This window comes from Pan paniscus, chromosome 12, assembly GCF_029289425.2.
Source record: "Pan paniscus chromosome 12, NHGRI_mPanPan1-v2.0_pri, whole genome shotgun sequence".
In the NCBI taxonomy this organism is placed as follows: Eukaryota; Metazoa; Chordata; class Mammalia; order Primates; family Hominidae; genus Pan; species Pan paniscus.
In genome coordinates this window covers 18,276,088-18,298,731 of record NC_073261.2, presented here as the reverse complement: position 1 = coordinate 18,298,731, position 22,644 = coordinate 18,276,088, and the positions used below count along the sequence as shown (strand labels likewise).

The 22,644-nt window shown below is 54.3% G+C and overlaps 1 protein-coding gene across 1 annotated transcript in view; it reads left to right on the top strand.

Moving 5' to 3' along the window:
• The window catches only part of SH3RF3 (SH3 domain containing ring finger 3), a 374,465-nt gene that overhangs the window by 266,251 nt on the left and 85,570 nt on the right, over positions 1–22,644 (top strand). Inside the window, exon 4 of the mRNA XM_034953589.4 lies at positions 2,467–2,820. Within this exon, the coding sequence (XP_034809480.2) occupies positions 2,467–2,820 (354 nt within the window). The remainder of the gene's footprint in view (positions 1–2,466; positions 2,821–22,644) is intronic.

The window sequence follows — 22,644 nt, the reverse complement described above, 5'->3', positions numbered from 1 at the left end:
ATACCCTGTCAAGTGGGCAGAGAACACTGGGGTCCAGAAAGCTGGCTCCCAGGTATTTGGAGAGCCCCACGGAGGGCTGTGGGAGGGAACAGGCACTGGTTTGTTCTCTGAGTAGCACTTAGGAGGAAGCAAATGAATACAGCCATAAAATAGAGCAAAACAGCTGAGCCTGGTTGGAGGAAACATTTCAAAGGAAATAATCCTAGATTTAGATCACACATGTTGGAGCCCGGAGTGAGGTTTTTCATAACCTCCCTCTGAAAGGCAGATATTCATAGTGGAAATGCTGACAGCCATGTGCCTGGGCCGGGTCTGAAGGCAGCTGGAACCTGCAGCCACCCTGCTCCTGTGATCTGCTCGGCCTGCACGGAGCAGCCCTGTGATGGGGCCACCCTTTATCATGCCACTTAAACTCAGCAGGGCTTCTGGGTTTTGTTTGTTTGTTTGTTTTTTTAACTCATCAAGGTGCTACCAGCTGCAAATGCTAGTTCTGTATCTGGCTGAGACCTGGTGTTTCCCTTCACTGATTGACAGCATTGAGGGGAATCTCCTAGACCAGGCTGACGTCAGACTCGACTCCTGGTAGGTGTGGGGGACAGGCCCCTCCTGGCACCTGCTGGCCTCACATGCAAGGGCTTAGCCTATATCCTTAGCCTATGCCAAGTTTACACCCATGGCTGGCCACAGAGCGGGCGTGACTCTGCCCCAGGTAGCCTGCACTTCCATAGCGGCTCACATGGTCCTTCACTTGCCTGCTGTGGTTCCCACCTTTGTGGATTTCACTGACTCACTGCCTCTCTCCTCTTCCTTTCTGAATCCTGTAAGTCCTTCCTGACCACTGCTGAGTCCCGTTTTTCCCATGAAGGCTTCAAAATGCCCCCCGGTGGCCTACCTGCAGTTTTCGGAAAGCCCTTTGGCCACTGGCCTAGGTGCCTCTGTGGTGCGCTACAGCACAGAGCCCAGTCGTGCTGCTGCAGAGACCCTGTAGGCCCCAAACCCAAAACAGTACCCTGGCAGACAGAATGTGCCAGCCCTGCACACAACCACCCCACCCTGCTCAGTTTCCGCTTGGTGAGGAGAAAACTCAAGAGACAGCTCCCGCTTCCTCCTGCCCTGAGCTCTGTGCTCCTCCAGGGAGGTCTGCCCAGAGGGCAGCTGGCATTTACTCAGTTTTTTCTGCTACTTCTGGAAAGGTGAGGGAGAAAGAGTGGAAACTCACAGGCATTTACCCAGCCTGATGGCATTTGCTTAACCCAGCTTGTAGCAATCATCCCATGATGATTCTAGTATCATATTTTCTTCCCAGCCACCTCTGTGTACACAGTAAAGAGTTCCCTCTGCTTTATTCTTTCAAATCACTGTGAGCTCCCCATATAGGTATGCACTTAGGCTGAGCCAAGTACAGCCTAAGAAGGAAGGGGCTCCATTGGGCACCCAAGTGGGAAACTTCCTCCAGGTATAGGATCAGGGGACACTGTCACTCACAGATGGTGAATTGACCTAACTGAGGCCCTGAGCACCAGCCCGGGGAGCCTTTTCTCACAGCTGGTACCTCCCCAGGCTGTGTAATTCACGGACCTTCCCCCAGTGGGTGTGCCTGGGCTGCCCCTCCCAGCCCCTCCAGGTGATGCCGCAGCCCTGAGAGGAAGGATGTGGCTTAGCCGGCCAGGAGGGTTTATTCCCCGGTTGCTCATGGACTTGAACCTTCATGCCACCTTTCCTGATAACCACCACCCAGGATCAGACTTTCGTCAAACTCTTCACTGCACACAACGCCTGCTATCTTGTAGAACAGTGGGAGATGTGGGAAGGAGTCGTGTCCTGAGACCTCGCCAAATCACTCAAGATGACAGATTATTGACACCTCCTGGGGTATGCTCAGGCCAGCTTCTGGGGCTTGACAGCCTGAGTGGAGGCGGTTACTGAAAAGAGCTTCCATGGTTTATGCTGACCAGAGCAGACTCCCCTGCCACAGCCGGTCACCAGCCATTAGAAAGTGCATTCCAGTCACATGCTTTGAAATCTCCTCCGGGGACCTGCAGTGCTCAGGGCAGGCTGGGAACCTGCTGTCATGGAGCATGCAGGGCCAGCCCACGTCTTCTGATGTGGGGCTTCCTTCCCATCTTGTCCCTAGTCCCTCACTGTCTGCAAGGCTGCACTGTGCATCCCAGAAATGGCCAGCAGTTGAAAAGATTGGGGCGACAAGGTAGTGGCCCTTGGAAAACTCTTCTTTCTCTATGAGTCCCCTCTCTCCATCATGGCTCCTGGGGTTTTTGAGCTGCTCCCAAAACCTTTTCAATAAAACCTATGCCACCCCACCAGCCTCTTCTGTGTTTTCCCTGCAGTCTGACGGATTTGAACTCATTGCCAGTTTGTGAATGGAAATGTGGCCTGGAGAGTGCAGAGGGCTGGTGTGGCATGTGACCATGATTTAATGAAGCCTCCCCTCTCCCCTTTCTCACTCAGCTCAATGACTCCGCCAAGCAGCTCATTGAGATGGACAAGCCGTGCCCAGCCGCTGCATCCAGCTGCAATGCCTCCCTGCCCTCTGACTCCGGCGCTGTGGCCAGCATGGCCCCAAGTCCCACTTTAAGCAGCTCAGGGGCGGTCAGTGCCTTTCAGCGGCGTGTGGATGGCAAGAAGAACACCAAGAAACGCCACTCCTTCACCGCGCTCAGTGTGACGCACAGATCCTCCCAGGCTGCCAGCCACAGGCATTCCATGGAAATTAGTGCTCCAGTGTTGATCAGCTCCAGCGATCCCCGAGCCGCGGCCAGGATTGGAGACCTTGCTCATCTGTCGTGCGCTGCTCCCACCCAGGTAACATCCCGCGGGCCAGGGCAGGCATCCCTGGGTTCTCTGGGGTTCTATCCTCAGCTCCGTGTTCAGTGTCCCCCGTTCCTCAACTAGCATGGAGGCCGCCCCAGAACTGCCTTTTGGGGTTGAGTGGGGTTTGTCCCTTGCTACCTGGCACTGGGGCCCCCCTAGAAGTGTGGAGAATGGTGAGTGTGCCCTCCCTGGTTCAGAAGATGGCCTCGTGATGTGTGAGCTGATTCTCAGTGGTCCAGGGAATGTCTGAGTAACACCCACCCACCTCATGACAAGGTTTTTCCCATGTCAGTTGGCTTCCGGATGTCTGATTATGTCCTGGCAGAGTCTTGGCTTAGTGCTAGCATATTTTTACCATCTCTGCAATGTTTGCTAATTTCCCTTTCAAGAGAAAGAAGGAGCCAGAGCTCAGAATCAGAATCAACTACATTGTTGAGTACTTTCGTTACTGTTGTTTCTACAGATACCTTCTATTTCTAGACTCCATTTCCACTAGTTTTTTTTGTAAATTGAAGTAACCAAAGCAAAGTATTTAAAGGCTGGGCACAGTGGCTCATGCCTGTAATCCTGGGGCTTTGGGAGGCCGAGGCGGGAGGATTGCTTGAGGCCAAGAGTTCAAGATCAGCTTGGGCAAGACCCTGTCTCTACAAGCAACCAATCAGTCAATCAATAAAATAAAATAAAATGATTTAAAAATTTTTTAAATAATGAACAATATTTAGTAAGTACTTGCCTGTAGCTCTGACAAGACCCCTCACAGTGGCATGCACAGGGCAGGAGTTGGGCAAGTTTCCCCTTTATGAATGCAGAGACTGCAGCGGGAGATGGAAGGGGCTTTCCCAGTGCCCGGCAGGGTGACCCTGCAGCCACACTCCTGTGCCATTGTTGTCTGACCTTCTGCAGGACTGTGGCAGATGTCCATGGGTGAGCCCAAGGTGCCCACACAATGATGCCCACTCCATTTCTCCCTGCGCTGCAGCCTTCCACCCAGCGGCCCACCCGCCACCACGTTCCACATTCCCTCCAGAGTCCCTCTGGCTGCCCTGGATAGGCCTCAGAGCAAGGGCGCTGATCTGCGGGGAATCCTGGGGCAGACACCAATAAGCAACTGGATGGGAAGAACTGTCTTATTCAAAATCACAACGAACTCAGACAACTTTACACACAGAATTGTCTTAAAAATTGCTGAGCTTCTGGAGAAGGGCCATGTAATCTAGATGTGCCACATCAGCCTAGAAATGCCCCCTACACACACTTGCACACATGCACGCACACACACACATATTACATGGACACTTGAGCACATGCACGCCCGCACATATGCACTCCCATGCACATGTGCACTCACATACACATGGCACACACATATACCTGCACACCCACACATGTGCACTTACACCGCCATCCACATGCACACCTACACATATACACATGCACACACATATACACATATACACCTGTGCACACATATGTACTTATATGCACCCCTTCCACATGCACACACATATGCATGTGCACACGCATGCGTACAGGTGCATTTACACACACACCCCTCCAGGTGCACACCTGCACATACACATGCACACACACGTACGTATACACATACACACCTGTGCACACATGCACACACTTGTGAACTTATATGCGTCCCTTCCACATATACACCCACACATACACCCGTGCACACATGTAGACATTTATACATGCGCGCACACACATTGGTGGATACACACTCACCTGCATGCATATGTGTGCACACACACAAACGCTGGCTCTCATCGGCGGCTGAGGCTGAGGTCTGGAATGGGTGCTGTAGTGTCTGGAGCTGTAACCGTGCACTCATCTGCCCCCATGGTTACCCCACTGCCTGGAAGCTCCCACAGCCTGTGCCTGGGAGCCATATTCCCCAAAGAACAGCCATTGGGGCTGCTAGTGCGTTTTCTGTAAGGGGAAAAGCATAACCTTGGTCCCAACCCTAACTCCACTCCTGACCTGGGCTAAATTCTTCTTGAGCACCTCCTATTTGGAAATTCCTGGGAGGGGCATGGTGACTCAGTGGCGGACCAGCGTGGCTGTGCTCCCTGTGTGTGTGCACATCTGGGGGGTAAAGCCACAAGCAGTGGCTCTTGGAATAGTCTTGCTTATTCTTGCTCAAACATCCTTGACACCGGGCAGGTTGTCATGGTGGTGCTAAGACTTGGGGGAGCTCACTCTGTTTGTCACCAATGACAAAGTGTGATAACTTTGGCCCAGAGCTGGGGTCCCTCCTTGGCAACCTGAGCAGCTGTTGGCAATGTGAACAGTCGAAAGTTGTGTTGTGAAACAAATTTGGCTCAAAGGGAAGTTGCAGCAGGTTTGAGGGGTACCCCTAAGAAGAGGACTGAGGAGCAGCGGCCTGGCCCTTGTGGACCACTTGGGTAGGTCGTTTGTCTCCTTCCTCCTAGAATAGCAAAGGCCACTCTCACTGTAGTCAGGGACCCCCATCAACCAGAGGGAGGGCCCTTCTTCCTGATCACCAGCCAGAGATGGCCCTGGAACTGCCAGGCCAGTGCCTATCCTGACAAGTATCTGGCCTGTGTCCTGTAATTTGTGAGTAATATGTCCAAAGCTGCCCTCGGTGTTCCTTGGAGTTCTAAAAAAGGAGCCCACAGGGCCCATGACTTTGCAAAGCTGCTGCTGTGTCCCAAGAGGGCCAGGGGCATCTTCTCTGCCACTTTCCCACAGGCCCCTGAGATGTGGGCTCAGCACACACAGGTACAGGATCCGGTTTCCTCTCCTTCCTGCATCCTCACCTGCACCAGCCTCTCATGTTGCCATGGCCTCCGTGTTAAAACAAGCAGAGGGAACCTTTCTAAGCTCTCTGCAGTCTGATGTCTATTGGGGCAGGAAGGGAACAGATGTTTCTATTAATTTGCATACTACCTGGCTCCACAGGGATTATATTAGGGATTGATGGGACTGGGATCCTGGGATCCATTTTCCAGCAGTTCGACTTGAAGCGAAAGTCATGGCCAGGCTACTGACTTTAGTTTGGGTCACCTCAAAGGGCAAGAGGTCAAATAAAGCAGTTGCCGCCTGTCTCCCTGTCCTGATTTAATCGAGCTGCCGGGAGACAGAAGGGGCACCTGGTGCAGGTGTGAGCTGTGCGTGCTGCCCCTGCAGGCTCCAGTGTGCTGCTATGGTCTGGATGTGCCCAGAGACCAAGCCCTCCCGGTCTGCCCCTGCTCTGCACTGCCTTCCTGGTTCCTACCACCTTGCTGGCCATGTGCGTCTGACCAGGAAGTGCCTGGCCTGAGGACTGGCCCATGGCAGCCAAGGCGAGCCAGACTCAGGTCCTGCTGTGACCACGGTGCTGCAGGGATTCTCTTCCCCACCATGCTGGCCACAGCCCAGGAGAGGGAGCCCAGGCCCAGGATTCTGTGGTCAGTGGGTGGCACTTCGGCTTTGATCATCGGCTTGGAGAAATTCAGCATTGCTGTGTCATGGGCTCATCCACAAACAGAGGCCCCTCACGTGCCAGCACTGCCATCGTGGGAAACGTGGAGTGGACAGAGCAGGAAGGCCCGCAGCCCCAGGCTCCTCGGTGCCTACAGCATGGGGCAGTGCTGGCCCCAGCAAGGGCCACTGCAGCAGCCAGTCCCCTGCCTCTCACAGTCCCCTCGGGACCCAGTGTGTCCATTCAGGCTGTGATAAAGAACATCTTGACTGACAGGATGAATTCTTGGCACCTGGAGACTGGGGCTGTAGGGGAAGACAGGATGGTGAAGTGTACAAGGCTGGTCATCTGGACCAGGACTTCTGGGCCATGGGGGGCAGAGGATTACAGATCGTGGGTTGTGTGTCCCAGTGCATTTACTTTTGGGGTGAGCATGGTATCGTCCCCGACAGTTATTGAATCCTCATTGAACATTGCACTGGGTTCTGTAGAAAGGTCCAAACAGCAGGCGTCTGCCCTGGAAAAGCAGCTGGCTGGAGTGGAGATGGGCTGCTTGCTGGGCACTGTGCTGTCCAACGCATCGACTGCAGTTGATCCACAGTCAGGGTGGGTGGGGGGATGTGGATGAGGAAGCCCCTTAGCTGGCTGAATTAAGGGCCTCTCGCTGTAATGGACTGGTTTTGCTCTTTCTTTGGTGTTGTCTTAAAATAGAAAGGAAGCGTGCGTCTGTGGTTTCTATAGAAATGAGTCTGAGGCACAGGGGACACTTCCCTGCTTCTCAGAGTGCCCGAGCATCATGAAGCCTGGGAGCACAGCCTGAGAGCCGCGCGCTGTCCGAGGCTGGCGGCCTCCCCGCAGCTGTCAGGGGTGCGTCTGTAGTTTGCCTGTCCCCATCTCTCCTTCGGCTTCTTCTGCTGATCTCACCTCCTCTGTCCTGGCTTGCATCACTTCTCAGCTTCCCCGACTGCGTGGCCCACCTCACCCCACAGTGAGCCAATTGTTCATTGTTTCCACTTCAGAGATGAGGAAGCCGAGGCCCCGGGGGTAGTGGTGACACCTCAGGGCTGTACTTCCGTGCCAGCCCTCCCTGGCCTTCCAGGGCCCCACTCTTGTCAGGACATGGTTATCACTTAACTTTCCAGTTTACTCCGTAAAATGCACAGGGCTGACCTCAGGCCAAAGGAGACACGCAGGAGAATGCCAGCAGGTCCCTGCGGTGCTCCATAAAGTGCCCCTGCTTTGCTTTTCTTTTAGGCTGAGGCCAGGCTCAATGCAGGGTGCTGGGGTGGAGGTGCAGGCTCCCTCTCTCTAGCTGTGTCACCCCAGGAGAGTTGCTGAACCTCTTGGAGCCCTGCAGTTAAGAGCCAGCCTCCAGAGCCAGACGGCCAGGTTGAGCACTTATCCTTGCACCTGCAACCTTGGGTAAGCTGCCTGACCTCTTCCCAAAAACTCCCCTACCTGTCTGTGAAATGGAGCCAAGCTGTGCGCCCCCACCATGGCCACTGTGAGGGTGGAGTGAGGGCGTGCGTGCGGGCTGCCCTCCTTGGTAGGTGTACCTTGAGTGTTGGCTGTGGTGGCTCTTTCTGCTGCTCAGGGAATCAGGGAATGAATCACCAGTCCAAGACACCAGGCACCAGACACATCATCTCTAGTCACTACTTTCTGCTCCAGAAGCCCATCTCTGGCTTGGTGCCATGCTGGGTCCTGGAGGTTTTGGAAAGCTGGTGGTGGGTAAGAAGTGGGTGTGGCCGAGACCACTGCAGGATGGGAAGGAGGGGAAGTAAAGGAAGGAGAAGAAAAAGTGTCAGAGACTGACACCCACACAGCCTGAAATATCCACTGTCAAGCTCTTTGCAGGAAAGGGCTTTAGGCTGAGGCTTTGTTGATGAGAATGCTGAAAAGGAAGAGCTGTGAAACCGAGGAGAGAGCTGAGAGCTGTGTAAGGTGAGCTCGAGGCCCGGCGGGGAGTGGGGCGCCAATGCAGAACAGGCCAGCGCCTGGCCTCTGAGTAGCCATGTGGGAAATGCTACAAGTTGGAGACTGGGAGTCTCAGCAGCCACTCTGCAGGGGCAGGGACAGGGGACAGAAAGATGGGGGGGTGGGGCCTAGACGGAAGTTTTGCCGGGCCTAGGCTGGCCACAAGCACAGTCAAGGTCGCCAAGGAGCTGCTGGGGCTGGCCACTGGGCACCTCCCAGAGGCTGCCAAGGGCACACAGGGCCTGCGCAGGTGGGGTGTGGCCCAGGCTGGCGGCCAAGCAGAGCTGACCCCTCTCCCACTGGGTGCCCCCTCCCAGCACCTTTGCAGAAGGCCCAGTCTCATTCTTCTCTCATTGACCTACTGCTTCCTCTTTCCCATGGATGTGCTCGACTCTCTGCAGTCCGATCTTGCCCACCACCCCGGCTGCTGAAGCTGACCCAGCCACAGTTACCAATGCCCTGTCCAGCATCCTCCTTCCTCATCCACCATCTTGACCTCTTGGCAGCACTTGACGCTGTGGACAGCACCCCTTCCTGAACCTGTCCCCTTTGATCTGTGACTCTTCTTTCCAGTGGAGCCCTGTCCTGGCCCCTCCTGCCAGACCCTCTTTCTAGCCCCTACATCTACACAAATACCCCCCACCTTCTCTTCCCATCCTGGGCATACTCACCCATGGGGGTTCAACCTCTCCAGAACCCCAGCCAACGTCCCTAAACTCTGCCTGCCAGTACCTCTTTTAAACTACAGATTCTCTTCTCCAACTACCTGCTGGCTTCCTGGAGAGACGCCTCAACTTCAGCGCATGCCAGGAGCAACCGATGACACCCCTCTTTCCGCAAACCTGCTTCCCCTTCTGTATTCCATCTGTTCCTCAAGGAGTCACCACTGTCCTTAGGTGCCCTGAGCTAACACTCTTCGTCTTCACTAATACCCTTCGTCTTCCCCAACACTGACTCCCTGCCCCTGAGTTCCCTCCTGAGTCCCTTGGAAGGTTCTGGGGAGCCTTCAGACTGGCCCTTGGTTGCCTCTCCAGCTCCCGGCAGCATTGTCCACTCCCGTGAGCCTGTGCAGATCTGCTCCCTGCGCACCACGCTGCTCTGGCCCTGGTCCATTTCTCCCCTAAACTGCCGTAGCTAATCCCTTCCCACCTGCCCATGTCCCTTTTGCTGCCCCTCAGCATGCATTCTACCTACCAGGCAACACACAGACACATACCTGTGCAGAAGGCTCCTACCCGCCCTTCCAGGCCATCTGACATGTTCACCTCTCTTCACAGCTTTCTATGGCCCCATGTCACCTTTCCACCACCAAATCAATTCCCCCACTGTCTCTTTGCCTACAGGACTTCCCATGTGCCCATGATGGAACATTATTTGTGTGTATGGCCATCCCCCCTTCCTCCCTGGGCTTTTAGGTCCTTGAAGGCAGGGCTAGGTGCCAGTGGCCCACAGGTGGGGCTCTCACACGCTAGCTTCCTTGTTGGGTGGGCCACAAGACAGCACCAGCAGCATTCCTCACTGGATGGTCTTGTACATAAAGCAGCATGGTACCTGAGAGGCTGTGTGGCCTTCCCCAACTCCCGCAGGCCCGGCTGCACATCGATGGCTGGGGAGAGGACACAGCTGCGGGGCTCTGGCTGAAGGTGTCCAGGGCGTGCAGCCGGCTGAGCCTCAGATGGCCCGTCCTGCTCATGTTTGCACCCCTAGGGATTCTTCCTCTGCGACTGGGAGAGGTCAGAGGCTCAGCTGGTGCTCTGGGCATAATGGAGTATCATTCACATGTCAGTGCTCTGCTGGGGGAGGGAGGATAATCAGAGGAGAGGGAAAGAGGCCATTCAGGCCAACTCCACTATGACACATTTGCTTTTGAGGTTATTGGATCAAATCGGGAAATGATTGCTTACATTTTAGAAAAATTTCCTCATAAACCAAGTATGAAGTCAAGCAGGTGCCCGAGGACCCTAAATGGGCAGTCAGCTCTGGAGTGCCCGGGTCCATCACTGAGAGCAGTTACATCACGTAATAAGCAGCCCACGTTCTCGGAGGCACCAAGCTGCGAATGCTTGCTTCTCACTCATACTATGAGTCACCGGTAGAAGAGGGCTTGGCTCTACCATCCTCACCTGGGACACCAGCAAACACCAGGCTGAGACTAGCCACTGCTTGTTTTGGTAAATGAAAGCTTTGCTGGAACAGGGTCACACACGCCCATTTGTATATCATCTGCAGCTGTTTTTAGGCCATAACAGAGACATTGAGGCGTTCTGACAGAGATCGTAAGACCCACACAGACTGAAATGTTTATTACTGAGCCCATTACAGAAAATGCCTTCTGACTCCTGGTGTAGAATGTCTCCAGGACCATAGCAGGGGCAGAAATGAAGCAACCAGTGCAGAGGCTACATGGAAGCCTCTGCTCATGCGCATTTCAGTGGTCGAAGCCAATCTTACAGCCCCGCCCTGTTGAGGGGGTGGGCACATGGAGTCCAGCGGGGCCTTGAGGAGAACCGTCCCCAGGTGCCACTTCCCTGCAACTCAGCAAGTTTGCATTTCTGAGCACAGAAGTTGGGAAGCTGCAAAGGAAGAGACGACACCTTTCCAAAGTAAGGCTAGTGTGGCTCTGACGGCTATGCTTGCACTGCCGTGTGCAAGCATATACCCACTAATACTGCCCATGAGTGTCCTGCCTCTGGGCAGGGGCTCTTGCTGGGTCCAGAGTGTGGTCAGATGCAGGCTGACTCGCCGTCCAGCCAGGACCAGCACCTTCACTGGCCCTTGCCAGCTTCTCTGTTCTGGAGAGCACCATGGCTTACAAATTACCTCCAAATAAGCAACCCTTGGAAATTAGGAACATACCCTTTAAAATCAATGGAAGGGGAAGTGTTTGAAATTCAGCAGGGAGAACATCAAAAGACAGCATTTCTCAAGTCTCTTCGTGTCTGAGAAGTAAATGAGGAGAGTTCCTTATGGAAGCTTCTGGGCAACTTTAAAATGCATCACCACCTGCTATTTGTCTCTATGCAGCTTCCTGTGTTGGCTGGGTCTTATCTCTGCCACAGGACAGACAGACAGATGCTTCAAGCAGGAGGAAGTGCTGGGGAAAAGCTGAAGGAGCTGAAGCAGGACCTTCCTGCCTCAGGCCTGGCAGCCCCCAGACTTACTGCTTATAAGCTGTGCAACCTCCGGCTCCAGCTCCAGCTCTCAACTGCAGAGTACAAGCTGCCTGCATAGCAGAGCACCTGGGCTTATTTTTAGCATTTTCAGAAAGTTATAAATTTAATTACATGCCTTATAGGGAGGCAAAACAAAAAGTACCAAGTGAGCCTGGGATGAATAAAAAAAAATTGCATTGTGAGAATCTTATACAAGAAAACTTTCTTCTACAAATCTGGAAATAGCTGTACCTCCATGACTTACCAATCCTGGCCTTTAAGTGGGGACAGAGGACACCGTGGCTGCCTGTGACCTGGCGTCCTGATGATTTTTGTCGATTGCAAAGCTTACCAATCACAGTGCAGGGTGCTGGCAGTGTTCCTTTTGCTGCTATGACGAGCTAGGAACCAGATCCACGGGTTTCTGCCTGTGCCTCCAGGCCATCCTTGGGCAGAGTCAGGAAAGATCCTTGGGTCTTCTTGGCATTTGGAGAGCATCCGGGAGCTCTGGGTGGGCACTTGCTGGCTAGCAGCATAGAAGAGTCACTCCCTTGTCCTAGCAGCTGTTGAAGCCACATCCTGCAGGGATCCACAGAGGGTTGTTCATGAATGCCCACCGGTAGGCCCCATGGGACCCACCAGGAGACTAGCACACAGTCCATGCCTCAGAGGGTGGAAAGGAGGAAGGGCCTCGATCAGTACAGGTAAAGCAGGAGGAAACCAGGCCACTGAGGTCGGTGTCCTCAGGGCTGTAATGTGAAGACCCATGATGGCCCTGGACGGGAGGACTGTGAGGAGCTAAGAACCTTCTCCACCCAGATCTCCTGACTGCCTCGCCCTCCCTCTGCCAGAGCTCATCTGCCCTCCCGCTCCAGGCTAAACCACCTACCTCCCCACAGGTGTTATCTGGATGCAGTGTGGGTTTGGGAGGCGAGAAAAACGGGGTCCCACACACGCTTACGCCCAGGCCGGGTTCGCTCTCAGGACCTCGTCCCCCCATTCGCTGTCCCCTCTACCAGCCCGTGAGCTTCGCTGCGGCAAGAGAGTGCTTTCCCTCTCTGTACAGGCAGTGCCTCGCACTGGCACTCTCAGACAGAAGGATGGATAGACGGACACACTGAATTAGAGCTGAACAAAAGGGTTTTTCAAGGTCCACCCCTCCTGCAGCCACCGCCTGTAAAGGAGGCACTTTCTGTTTGAAGGCAGAATGGATGCACAGTTGGATGTGGATGAATATTGTGCCTTTTATGCAAAGCTGGATGGAGAAGCCTCTGGCCTGATGGGTGCGCACAGGGAGGGGGGTCGAGGGCCTTCCTACCGTCAGAGGCAACAGGCGAGTGAGAGCTGTGAGGAAGGCCATGAGCGGAGGCCATCCACGGCTCTTCCTGATAGAAGAAAGGCTCCAGGGCAAGATAGGTTGCTTCTTAGCTGAGGCTTGGGAAGCCCCGGGTAGGTGAGAAAGGGGTCCTATAACTTCCTTAACAGAACTCCCCTTTCCTTGTTGACGTTTTGAGATTTTCATTCACCAAACTGGAGTCGGGTTGTGGATGTTCTCCTCCCACATTCCACTGTTTTGATCCATTCGCCTTAGTAATATTGTGGGAATTCCTTGTTAAGCTTTTGATCACAACTTTCACTTTTTGGTTCCAGTTATTGGCCCAGTAAGACAAAGGCAGAAAGGGGAAGAGGTTCATCTTCTCATCATAGACACCTAGAGCAGGGGCAGCAAACTTTCTAAAGGAAGCAGCCAGATAGTAAATAATCTAGACTTTGCAGCCAGGTAGTATCTGCCGCAGTGACTCAGCTCCACCCTGCAGTATCAGAGCAGCTGGAGACAGCAGTGGATGGTGGGCATGGCTGGCTGCCAATAAAACTTTATTCACAAAAGCAGAACACTGGGCCAGATCCAACCTGTGGGTGAAAATTAAACATCCAGCAGCAAATTTCGAACTCCTACGGGGGCAGGTGGCTTGTGGGCAGCAGTGGAGGGGAGTTTTGGCCTCCATCTTCAGCGGCGAGCAAGCAGTTCCCCTCACCAGCTGAGAGTGCTGAAGTTATGTGGGCAGAAGGCATGGCTGCTGCCTCTCCCAGGACAGACCCCCTCACTGGGGCTCCCCGGCCACTGCCCTCCCCGAGAGGGAGATCGAGAGGCACGTGGGGCCTCTGGCTGCACAAGCTGCTTGCTCCTCTTTGCAGAACCAAGCAGAAGAATCAGGCCATAAATGTTTTATTCTAGAGTTTTCTTTGGGAAGCAAGTTCATGAGGGTCTGATTTACACCCCGTGTAATGGAGTGGTAGCGAGTGATGAATAATGCATGCCCATTTCACTGCTCCTTGGGGTGATGACAATGTTTTCTGGACTTACATTAAACATTTAAATGAGGAGATGTTTCTTCTTGGGGTTTTCGTCTGTTCCATAGTGTCAAAGAAAGAGACTCAGAGCCCCCGTACAGCCTGCCAACCCCCAGACCCTCTTTTTTCCCTTTTAGTAATCCCAGCAGGAAACTAATACGGCCTGGTTCCCAGCCACTGCTTAGGAGCCCCATTAAAATGCAGCGGAGGAGGCTCTAGTGTCTGGTTACAACCTGGCGGTTTAGAATCGGGGAACCGCGGCCACAGCACTGCAGCCATTGCTGACACCAGGCTTCCAACCAGGGGAGGCTGGAATTTGATGAAACACATCACCGTCACAGATGACAGCCCAATCTTTACTGACTAGCAGCTCCAGGGCTGTGTGCCATTCACCTGTGAGCTCTGTGATAGGGAGAGAGATGCAGGAGCAGTGGAGCTTGCCTGGATCCAGGGCACTGCACAGTCAGGCTGAGCTCCAGCCCTGACCTCGGTGCGGAAGGCCCCTGTAGCTCCGTGCACCCAGGGGGCAGCATCAGCGTGCACGCTGTCACTTTACTGTTTGCTTGTGCTAAGTTCCATCAGACAGGCCATCCTCTCCTACCTATAGCCCTGCCAGCCGACCTTGCACTACTGGGCTCATGTGAAATGCTCACAGGCTGTGTTGTTGAGCATCCTGCCCGAGGGAGGGATTGCTGGAGTTGTTGTTCTGTAGGGTCAGTGACTCAGAGAACTGGGCCACTGCATGTCGGCCAGCTCCTTCGGAACATGTGTGTCCACTTGCCCAGGCCAAATCCTGGCAGGTATCCATTATGGAGCCTTTTAAAAAGACCGTGGTGCAAACGTACTTTATTATAGTCAGAGCCCTTTCCTGGGCATGGGCTGCTAGGTGCGACTTCGTGGGAGACAGGGCTGCACTTGGCTTTGAAGTCGGAGCAGAGATTTCCATTGGATGATCTTGGAGATAGGATGAACATCTGTCTGAGGGCTGTGTCCCCAATTATTTTTACTCAAAGGCACCTGGAGCTCTTTCTCTTTTCTTGTTTTTATCACTGGCTGACTCCCTCACTCCTGCCAAGTCTTTACTAATCCCTTAAGGCCTAGAATCATTTAAAATTAAGCCATTAAAAATCAAAGCAGCATCAGAGAGGTGGCTCATGGTTAGGAGGAAGCCAGGCCTGCATCCAGGGCCAAGCACCATGGTTGGAGCTGGAGGCAAGGAGCCCTCAAGTCCCTGGTGTCACAGTCAGCAACTCTCAACCTCGTTATGAATACTTCATGGGAGAGGCACCATTGGTTGGGGGCTGAAAGTACATCCTGGCAGTGCTGCAGCTCAGGCTTTGCAGGATGCTGGCCATGTGGAAGCCTGTGCCTTTACTCAGGAGTTCCTGATTACAGTCATTTAAAGGAGAGGCCCCTTTCCCTGCAGTTAGTTCCTGCCAGGGTTAGCAGTGGCTGCTCATCTCTGCCCCTCAGCAGGCCTCGTGTTCTTGGGAGTCACATTCTGTACAGCTGGGCCTGTGGCCCCCAGTAGCGTGCTGCTGAGCCTGTCAGTGGGAGGACCCCTGGCCCCCTCCCACCTTGGCCACCAGCAAATTGCTGCTCGTTTGCATCCGTAGCAACAGAGACCAGATTCAGAGGATGGACTGACCCCATCAGCATCAGGAAGCCACGACCAGTGTGCCACTCACTTCTTTGTACTTTTAGTTTTTATATCCCTGAGGGCAGAGCCCAGCCCAGCGTTGCCTCCTATGCAGCAGGATGTCCCTTGCACCCCTCGCTCTGGGCACCACACCACACATCCATGCTAGGAAGGCCCGCCACACGGGAGCCACGCTCAGCCATGTCAGTTTTAGGCATTCTTCATCTTGACCTTTGGGAAAAAGCATTTCCACACATCTGACCTCTCTCTGCTCTTCATTCCAGCTCTAAGTAATAGCTTACTGTTAAATCCCACATATTTGCTTGGAGCTTTTGCCGTATCAAGTGTCAGCTGAAGTCCAGGATTCCAGTGAAGCCGCCAGAATGTCTCCCTCCTGCTGTCTTTAGGGACAGCCTGTGTCAGGGTGGCCAAGGCCCCAGACCCCTGAATGGGCCCTGTGGCAGCTCCCACTGTCCACACCTCAGGTTCCTTGGCTGAGCCCTCCCGAGCCTCCTGACACCGAGCCCTGTGGGTTGCTTTACGTTGGACTCACGCAGGGCAGTCGGTGGATGCCGGCACAGATGGGATGGTGAGCCTTCGGCCGCCGCGGTCCACGATGCGTGTGCTCCGCACAGTGTGCACTCTCAGCCTAGCCTTCAGCCTCTGCCCAGCAGACAAAACACAGTCTCCTTGGTCTCTCCTGGCCAAACACATTGCCCCCCTTTCATTGGAGTATGGCTTGAGCAGCTCCAGGACATTGGGAGGTGGAGATCCAAGTGCCGGGGCAGGCTTCAGCAGGCCACCCTCCCAGTGTGGCCCCACCGTGGCTCTGGCTGTGCTTTGCTTGTGCTATGCTGGTTTGGGACAGCTTGGCTGTTTCTGGAGCATTTATCTGAACAGGACAGCAGGCATGGTAACAACAGCAGGACCAGTGTGTGCCTATCATCTTAGGTTCCCACTCTTCCTGCTGCTGCAGAGCAGAGTGCCAGTGCCTGGGAGCACAGAACTGCCAGCCGAGCCCCTGCTGGTGCTGCAGGGTCACCCCTGCCCTTTGTCAGCTCCCAGGATCCCCTGACAAAGATGGCACATGGGGGATCGAGAAAGATACGGGCTTACCGTCAGCCAGACCTCAAGTGTTAACTCTGTTATTCTTCTCATACCACTGTGGAAATGTTTCAGGAAACCATTGTCACTTGATATTAAAGTGTAGATTAAAAAATAATAAAATTATCCCAAAAGGCAGCTCCCCAAAGGAGCAAAGTTATGGTTTGGTATGTAAGTTTTCTGACTTTTTGCCATGAAAATACACGTATCACTGTCAGAAATTAGATAAGCCTTCATATGCAATGCTGTCACCTCCATTTGCACTCTGCATACCCTACATGGCCCTCCAGGCCTGTCCATGGAGACCACGGCACAGGCGGCAGTGGGGCATTCTGTGTCCTTGTCAGCCTGCCAGCCCCACACCCTGGAACTTCAGGAGTGCAGGTTTTTCATATCATAAACAGTGCTGCTGCGAAATCCTTAACTGTACCTCCATTCTGACTTGTCTGATTATCATTATTTTATATATATATTTTTTGAGATAGAGTCTTGCTCTGTCGCCCAGGCTGGAGTGCAGTGGCGTGATCTCAGCTCACTGCAACCTCCGCCTCCTGGGTTCAAGCGATTCTCCTGCCTGAGCCTCCCAAGTAACTGGGATTACAGGTGCCTGCCACAATGCCCAGATAATTTTTGTCTTTTTAGTAGAGACAGGGTTTCACCATGTTGGCCAGGCTGGTCTCGAACTCCTGACCTCAGGTGATCTGCTTGCCTTGGCCTCCCAAAGTTCTGGGATTACAGGCGTGAGCCACCGCCCCAGGCCTGTCTGGTTATTTTAGGATTCATTCTTAACAGGAAACTGCCGGGGCTACAGGCTTTTTTTCCTGCTCTGTCTCTGTCTATCTGTCTCTTTCTATCTCTGTCTGTCTACCTCTGTCTCTCTCTGTGTCTCTGTGTCTTCCTGTCTGTCTCTCCCGCTCTAGAATGGAGAACAGCTTTGTCTACAAGCCCAAATCACCAGGACCTGGGGCTGTATGAGAACGTCTCTGGCCCCCACATTCCCCTCCCTATTCTGTGCTCTGGGGCAGCACCCCTGCCCCCACCAGCCCTCCACACAGCATAGACATGTCATGAGGGCCATGCCTTGTAGGACCTGAGTTTGCAGACTTCTCTGTTACTAACTATGGCAGAATGGGACAGAAACCAGGGGACTGTGGGTCCACTGGCCCAAGCCAGGAGTGAGGGCTTTCCCTGCAGGGAGCACACTGGGGTCTTCCGCGTCCCATGAGTGGGATCAAGAGGTGTAACTCCCCACCAGTGGTCCAGCAGGGGCAGTCACCTGCCCCAGGAAGCGCCTGTGCATGTCAGCATTCCCAAGACCGGTGGGTCCTTCTAGGTCCTTGGCTTCCTTGGCCATTCCACAGCATGCAGCTCAATGGACAATGACATTCCCTCTGAAGCACCGTCTCCCCTGGGCTATGGGTCTCCTTCTGTTTATTGGGCTGCCCCATCTTGGCCTCCTTCAGGGCCCTCTTCTGGGTGGTGTCCCGCAGATGGGGCCAGGGCATGCTCCCTCCTCACTGTCTCCCAGGCCACTGCACGGTCTACCCTGTTGGCTTCAGGACGACGATCACGAACCTTTGTTGAGGGCCTGTTCTGTGTACTTAGAGTGACTGCTTTATAGCCTATGGGTTGTCTGACTTCATACTCCAGCTGTCTAGACCATGCAAGCTGCCACGACCCCATCTTCTCATGTCTTGGGGGCTCTGTCCTCCACTGCTTGATTTCTATAGTCTTGGGAGCTATTGATTCAGGTTTCATCTGGTTTTTCAGTTTTTTCAGGCAGGAGGGTAAACCTGGCCCCTGTTACCATCATGGTCAGAGCAGAAGTTCATGACCCTCAATGGACACGATGAGAGATCGGAGGCTCACAGACGCCATCTTGGCTACGGTCACAAACACAGGTCACACACCTGGGAGCTAAGGGCTTTGTCACAAGACTGCACTGCCTCATAGATCAGCTATACATACATGACCCCAGATCTGCTGCCCAGGCCAGTCCCTTCCGAGCTCCTGGTTGGCATTACCAGCACCCTCATCATCCACACTGAGACATCTCCAGGCACACCAAACACTGCGTGTCCAGCACTGAGCCCATGGCCTCTGTGGCCTCTTGTTCCTGTCTCTCCAGCAGCATCTCCATCTGGCCAAGGCTAGAAACCCGGCCCATGCTCCTCCCTCAACGTCCTTCAGACCTAATCTTGTTGGTGGAGAAGGGACTGATGGCCCCCACACATGTCCAAGTGCTGATCCCAGAACCTGAGAATGTGTCACCTCATGTGGCAAACGGGAAAAGACCCTGAGATGGAGATGCTCCTGGATCACCTGGGCCACCGCAGCCACAAAGGCCCTCCCGAGAGGGAAGCAGAGGCCAGAGTCAGGGAAGGGGATGGCGTGGTGGAAGCAGAGGCGAGAGAGAGGAAGACGTGGCACTGCTTGCCTTAAAGTGGAGGGGACCAAGGAATGTGGGCAGCCTCTAGAAGCTGCAAAGGCAGGGAATGGAGTCTCCTCCAGACTCCCAGAAGGAACACAGCCCTGCCACACCTTGATTTTAGAACTTCTGACTTCAACACCTTCTGAGTGATTGTAAGCCCCTGAGTCTGTGGCTGTTTGTTTCAGCAGCTGTGAGGAACTAACACCACGGTGTGGTGGCTAAGCACGTGGCCTGAGTTCAAAATAATAAGCAGGCTGCCTGAGTTCAAAATACCCATCTGCAGGCTTGCGAAGGTTGAAAGCATTGTTCCAGGGGGAGTGCTCAGAGCTGGGCCCAGCCATGGTAGACTCTGCACAGGGCGAGTGCTACCATCACGGGTGCTACAGTCGCGGCTGCTGTTCCTACTAACAGCCCCCTGAGCATGTCCAGACCCCTTCCTGACTCCCTTGCCCTCTGCCGGTGCAGGCTGGGCTCCCTCGCACTTCCTGATGGGTTCCCTGCAAAGCTGCAGGTCCTGGCTGTGGCTGCCTTCTCCCTGCCTGTCTTCCAGGGATGCCGTGCCCTCAGACTGAAGACCAGAACCCTCTCAGGAGGCCCCACGCAGCCTGTCGTCATCCCGTGGGGATACTGCCCCCTTTGCCTCCAAACCGTCACTTCATCTGGCCTCCCACCTTAGCCGGCCTGGGCTCCTCTAGGCCCACCAGCCACCCTCACCACCTCCCTGCTGTGGCTTGAATGTCCCCTCTGAAATTCATGTTGAAATTTAATCCCCCAGGCTCAGCACTGAGAGGTGGGGCCTTTAAAAGGCAATTAGGTCCCAAGGGCAAGGCTGAATAATCACTCGTGGATTCCTGGATTCATGGGAGCAGGGCTGGTGGCTTTCTAAGAAGCAGCAGCAGGACCTGAGCCAGCATGCTCAGCCCCCTCGTCATGCGATGCTCTGCAGAGTCCCCACCAGCAAGAAGGCTGTCACCAGAAGTGGCCATGCAGCATCGCACTTCTCAGTCTCCAGAACTATAAGAAATAAATTCCTTTTTGTTATAAATTACCCAGTTTTAGGTATTCTGTCGTGAGCAACACTAAACAGACTAAGACATTCCCTAACAAGCCTGCCTCATGCCTTCCGAAGCCCTCCCAGCCACGCCCAGCCCAGGTTGGGTACCTGTGTAAGGGGCCTATGCACGCTGAACTTCCTAGGGCTGCTGCATGTTTAGAATTACATGTCCAGGCCGGGTGCAGTGGCTCATGCCTGTAATCCCAGCGCTTTGGGAGGCTGAGGAGGGCAGATCACCTGAGGTCAGGAGTTCTAGCCTGGCCAACATGGTGAAACCCCCGTTTCTACTAAAAATACAAAATATCTCGGCTCACTGCAACTTCCGCCTCCTGGGTTCAAGCAATTTTCCTGCCTCAGCCTCCCCAGTAGCTGGGATTACAGGCGTGCGCCATCATGCCTGGCTAATTTTTGTATTTTTAGTAGAGACGGGGTTTCACCATATTGACCAGGCTGGTCTCAAACTCCTGACCACATGATCTGCCCGCCTCAGCCTCCCAAAATGCTGGGATTACAGGTGTGAGCCACTGCACTGGATATCGTGCCACTGTACTCCAGCCTGGGTGACAGAGCAAGACTCTGTCTCAATACAACAACAACAACGAACAAAATATTAGCCGGGGGTGGTATTGTGCAACTGTAATCCCAGCTACTCAGGAGGCTAAGTCGGGAGAATCGCCTGAGCTCAGAAGCAGAGGTTGCAGTGAGCTGAGATCACGCCACTGCATTCCAGCCTGGGTGACAGAGTGAGACTTCATCTCAAAAAAAAAAAAAAAAAAAGAATTGTATGTCCAGTGCTTGGCCACCTGGATTGCAAGCCCCACACAGTCACAGGCCATGGTGTTCCCCATGGGGGCCCAGGGCAAGTTCCGACTGCCAGGTCATCGAGTGTCAGTGTGTCGAGCCTGTTGTCCCTGTGTTGGAATTGCTTGGTAACTATTTGAATGGGTGAGTGAATGACCCTAAGATCCTGCCCACACATTTCTTCAGTGGCCACAAGGAGACCTGTGGACAGTGGAGAAAGCATCCTCTGCGCAGATGCCTGGGGCTGGGAGGGCCTGGTGGAGAGTGAGGTGGCAGCTTCTCCTTCTCCCTCCCTTGGGGTGTCTCTGCCCTCGTACTTGCCCTCCAGCCCCCACCTACACCTCCATGGATGGTGACTCATGATCCAGACTGGCTCTGGGGAGTTCTCTAGAAGGAAAGTGATCCTGGCATTGTTGGGGACACCTCCTCTTCCCTGTCTCCCTTCATGGAGAGGGCAGGTGTCCCGGGCAGACAGAAGACCCTGGAATCCATCCGTGGGAAGGAATGCCCCCTTCCAGCCCTGTTCTCACACGGCGCTCAGCCTTTCCTGCTTCCGCATGTGGCTGAGGGATGAGGTCCGTGAGGCGCTGCCCTCTGGACACCTGGCTCTCTGAGGATCCTTTGAAAATCAAAGGTTTTTCTCACAGTGTCTGCATTGCAATGGAAGTCATTTGAGACTTGGAGTTACCCTAGAGACACGAAGGGAGTCTCTCGGTTGCACCCGCTCATTCTGCCAGGCGCACTGGGTTTAAACAGGAGGAAGAAATTGTTTCTGACTTTGTAGACGCTGCCCATGTAGCATGGTTTCAGGCTCTGCTATGATTGCTGGTCAGGGAGGGCTGTAACCACTCAGGGAGGGGCAGGGAGGTGGCCGGCGGCATGCAGAGGTTATCAGCTAAGCAAGGCCAGAACTGGTCAGTGAGTAATGAGAAAGCTAAGCTTCTTGCTCCTAAGCTAAGAAGGTGGTGTGAGGCCAGTCTGGGGGCAGGGCTGGCCGCCTACCTGGGGCAACTCCCAGGTGGCTCTCCCATCTGTGTGGTCTCTGCTTCTAGTGCCTTTCGCTCACCTGAGGACACACACTGGGGACACAGGCACCTTCCCCATTCAGAGCCAGGCAGCCCCCGCACCGCACCAAACCTGCCTTTGGCCGAGGTACCTGCAGCCTGGCCCCGTCCTCTGCTCCGGTTTCTGCTGGGACCCCTATTCTGCCCCTCGTCAGGCCTACACGGGATCCTAGAGGAAGGGAGGAGACCCCTGTCTCCCTCCTTGAAGGGAGGTGGACCCCTTCCTCCTCCAGGCTCCCCGACAGCCCCTCTAATGGAGTGTCCTGAGGCTTCCAGAGCAGTACCACAAACTAGGTGGCTAAAAGCAACAGAAAGTTGTTCTCTCACAGCTCTAGAGGTCGGAAGCCCCAAGTCAAGGTGTGGGCAGGTTTGGTTCCTCCTGAGGCTGAGGGGAGTCTGTTCCGGGGCTCCCTCCTGGCTTTGGTGGCTGCCGGCATCCTCAGCACCCCTCGGCTTGTGGATGCATCACTCCTGTCACTGCTCCGTCCTCGCATGGGCTTCCGTCCCCTCCACATCCCGGTCCTCCTTCTCTGTGTTGTAAGGATACTCATCATTGGATTTGGTGCCCACTCCAATCAAGGATGATCTATTCTCAGGATCCTTACCTCATATCTGCAAAGACCCCTATTCCAGATAAGACCACAAGCACTGGTGCCAGGGCTGGGACTCGGACAAATCTTTGAGAGGTACACAGGTCAGACCCTTCTGCCATTGAATGCCTCTGAACAGGAAGACAGGACACTGTCCTAGGGAAGGCCAGGGCAGGGCGAGCAAGCTGGGTCGTAGGGGGACCTGGGGGCAGCGC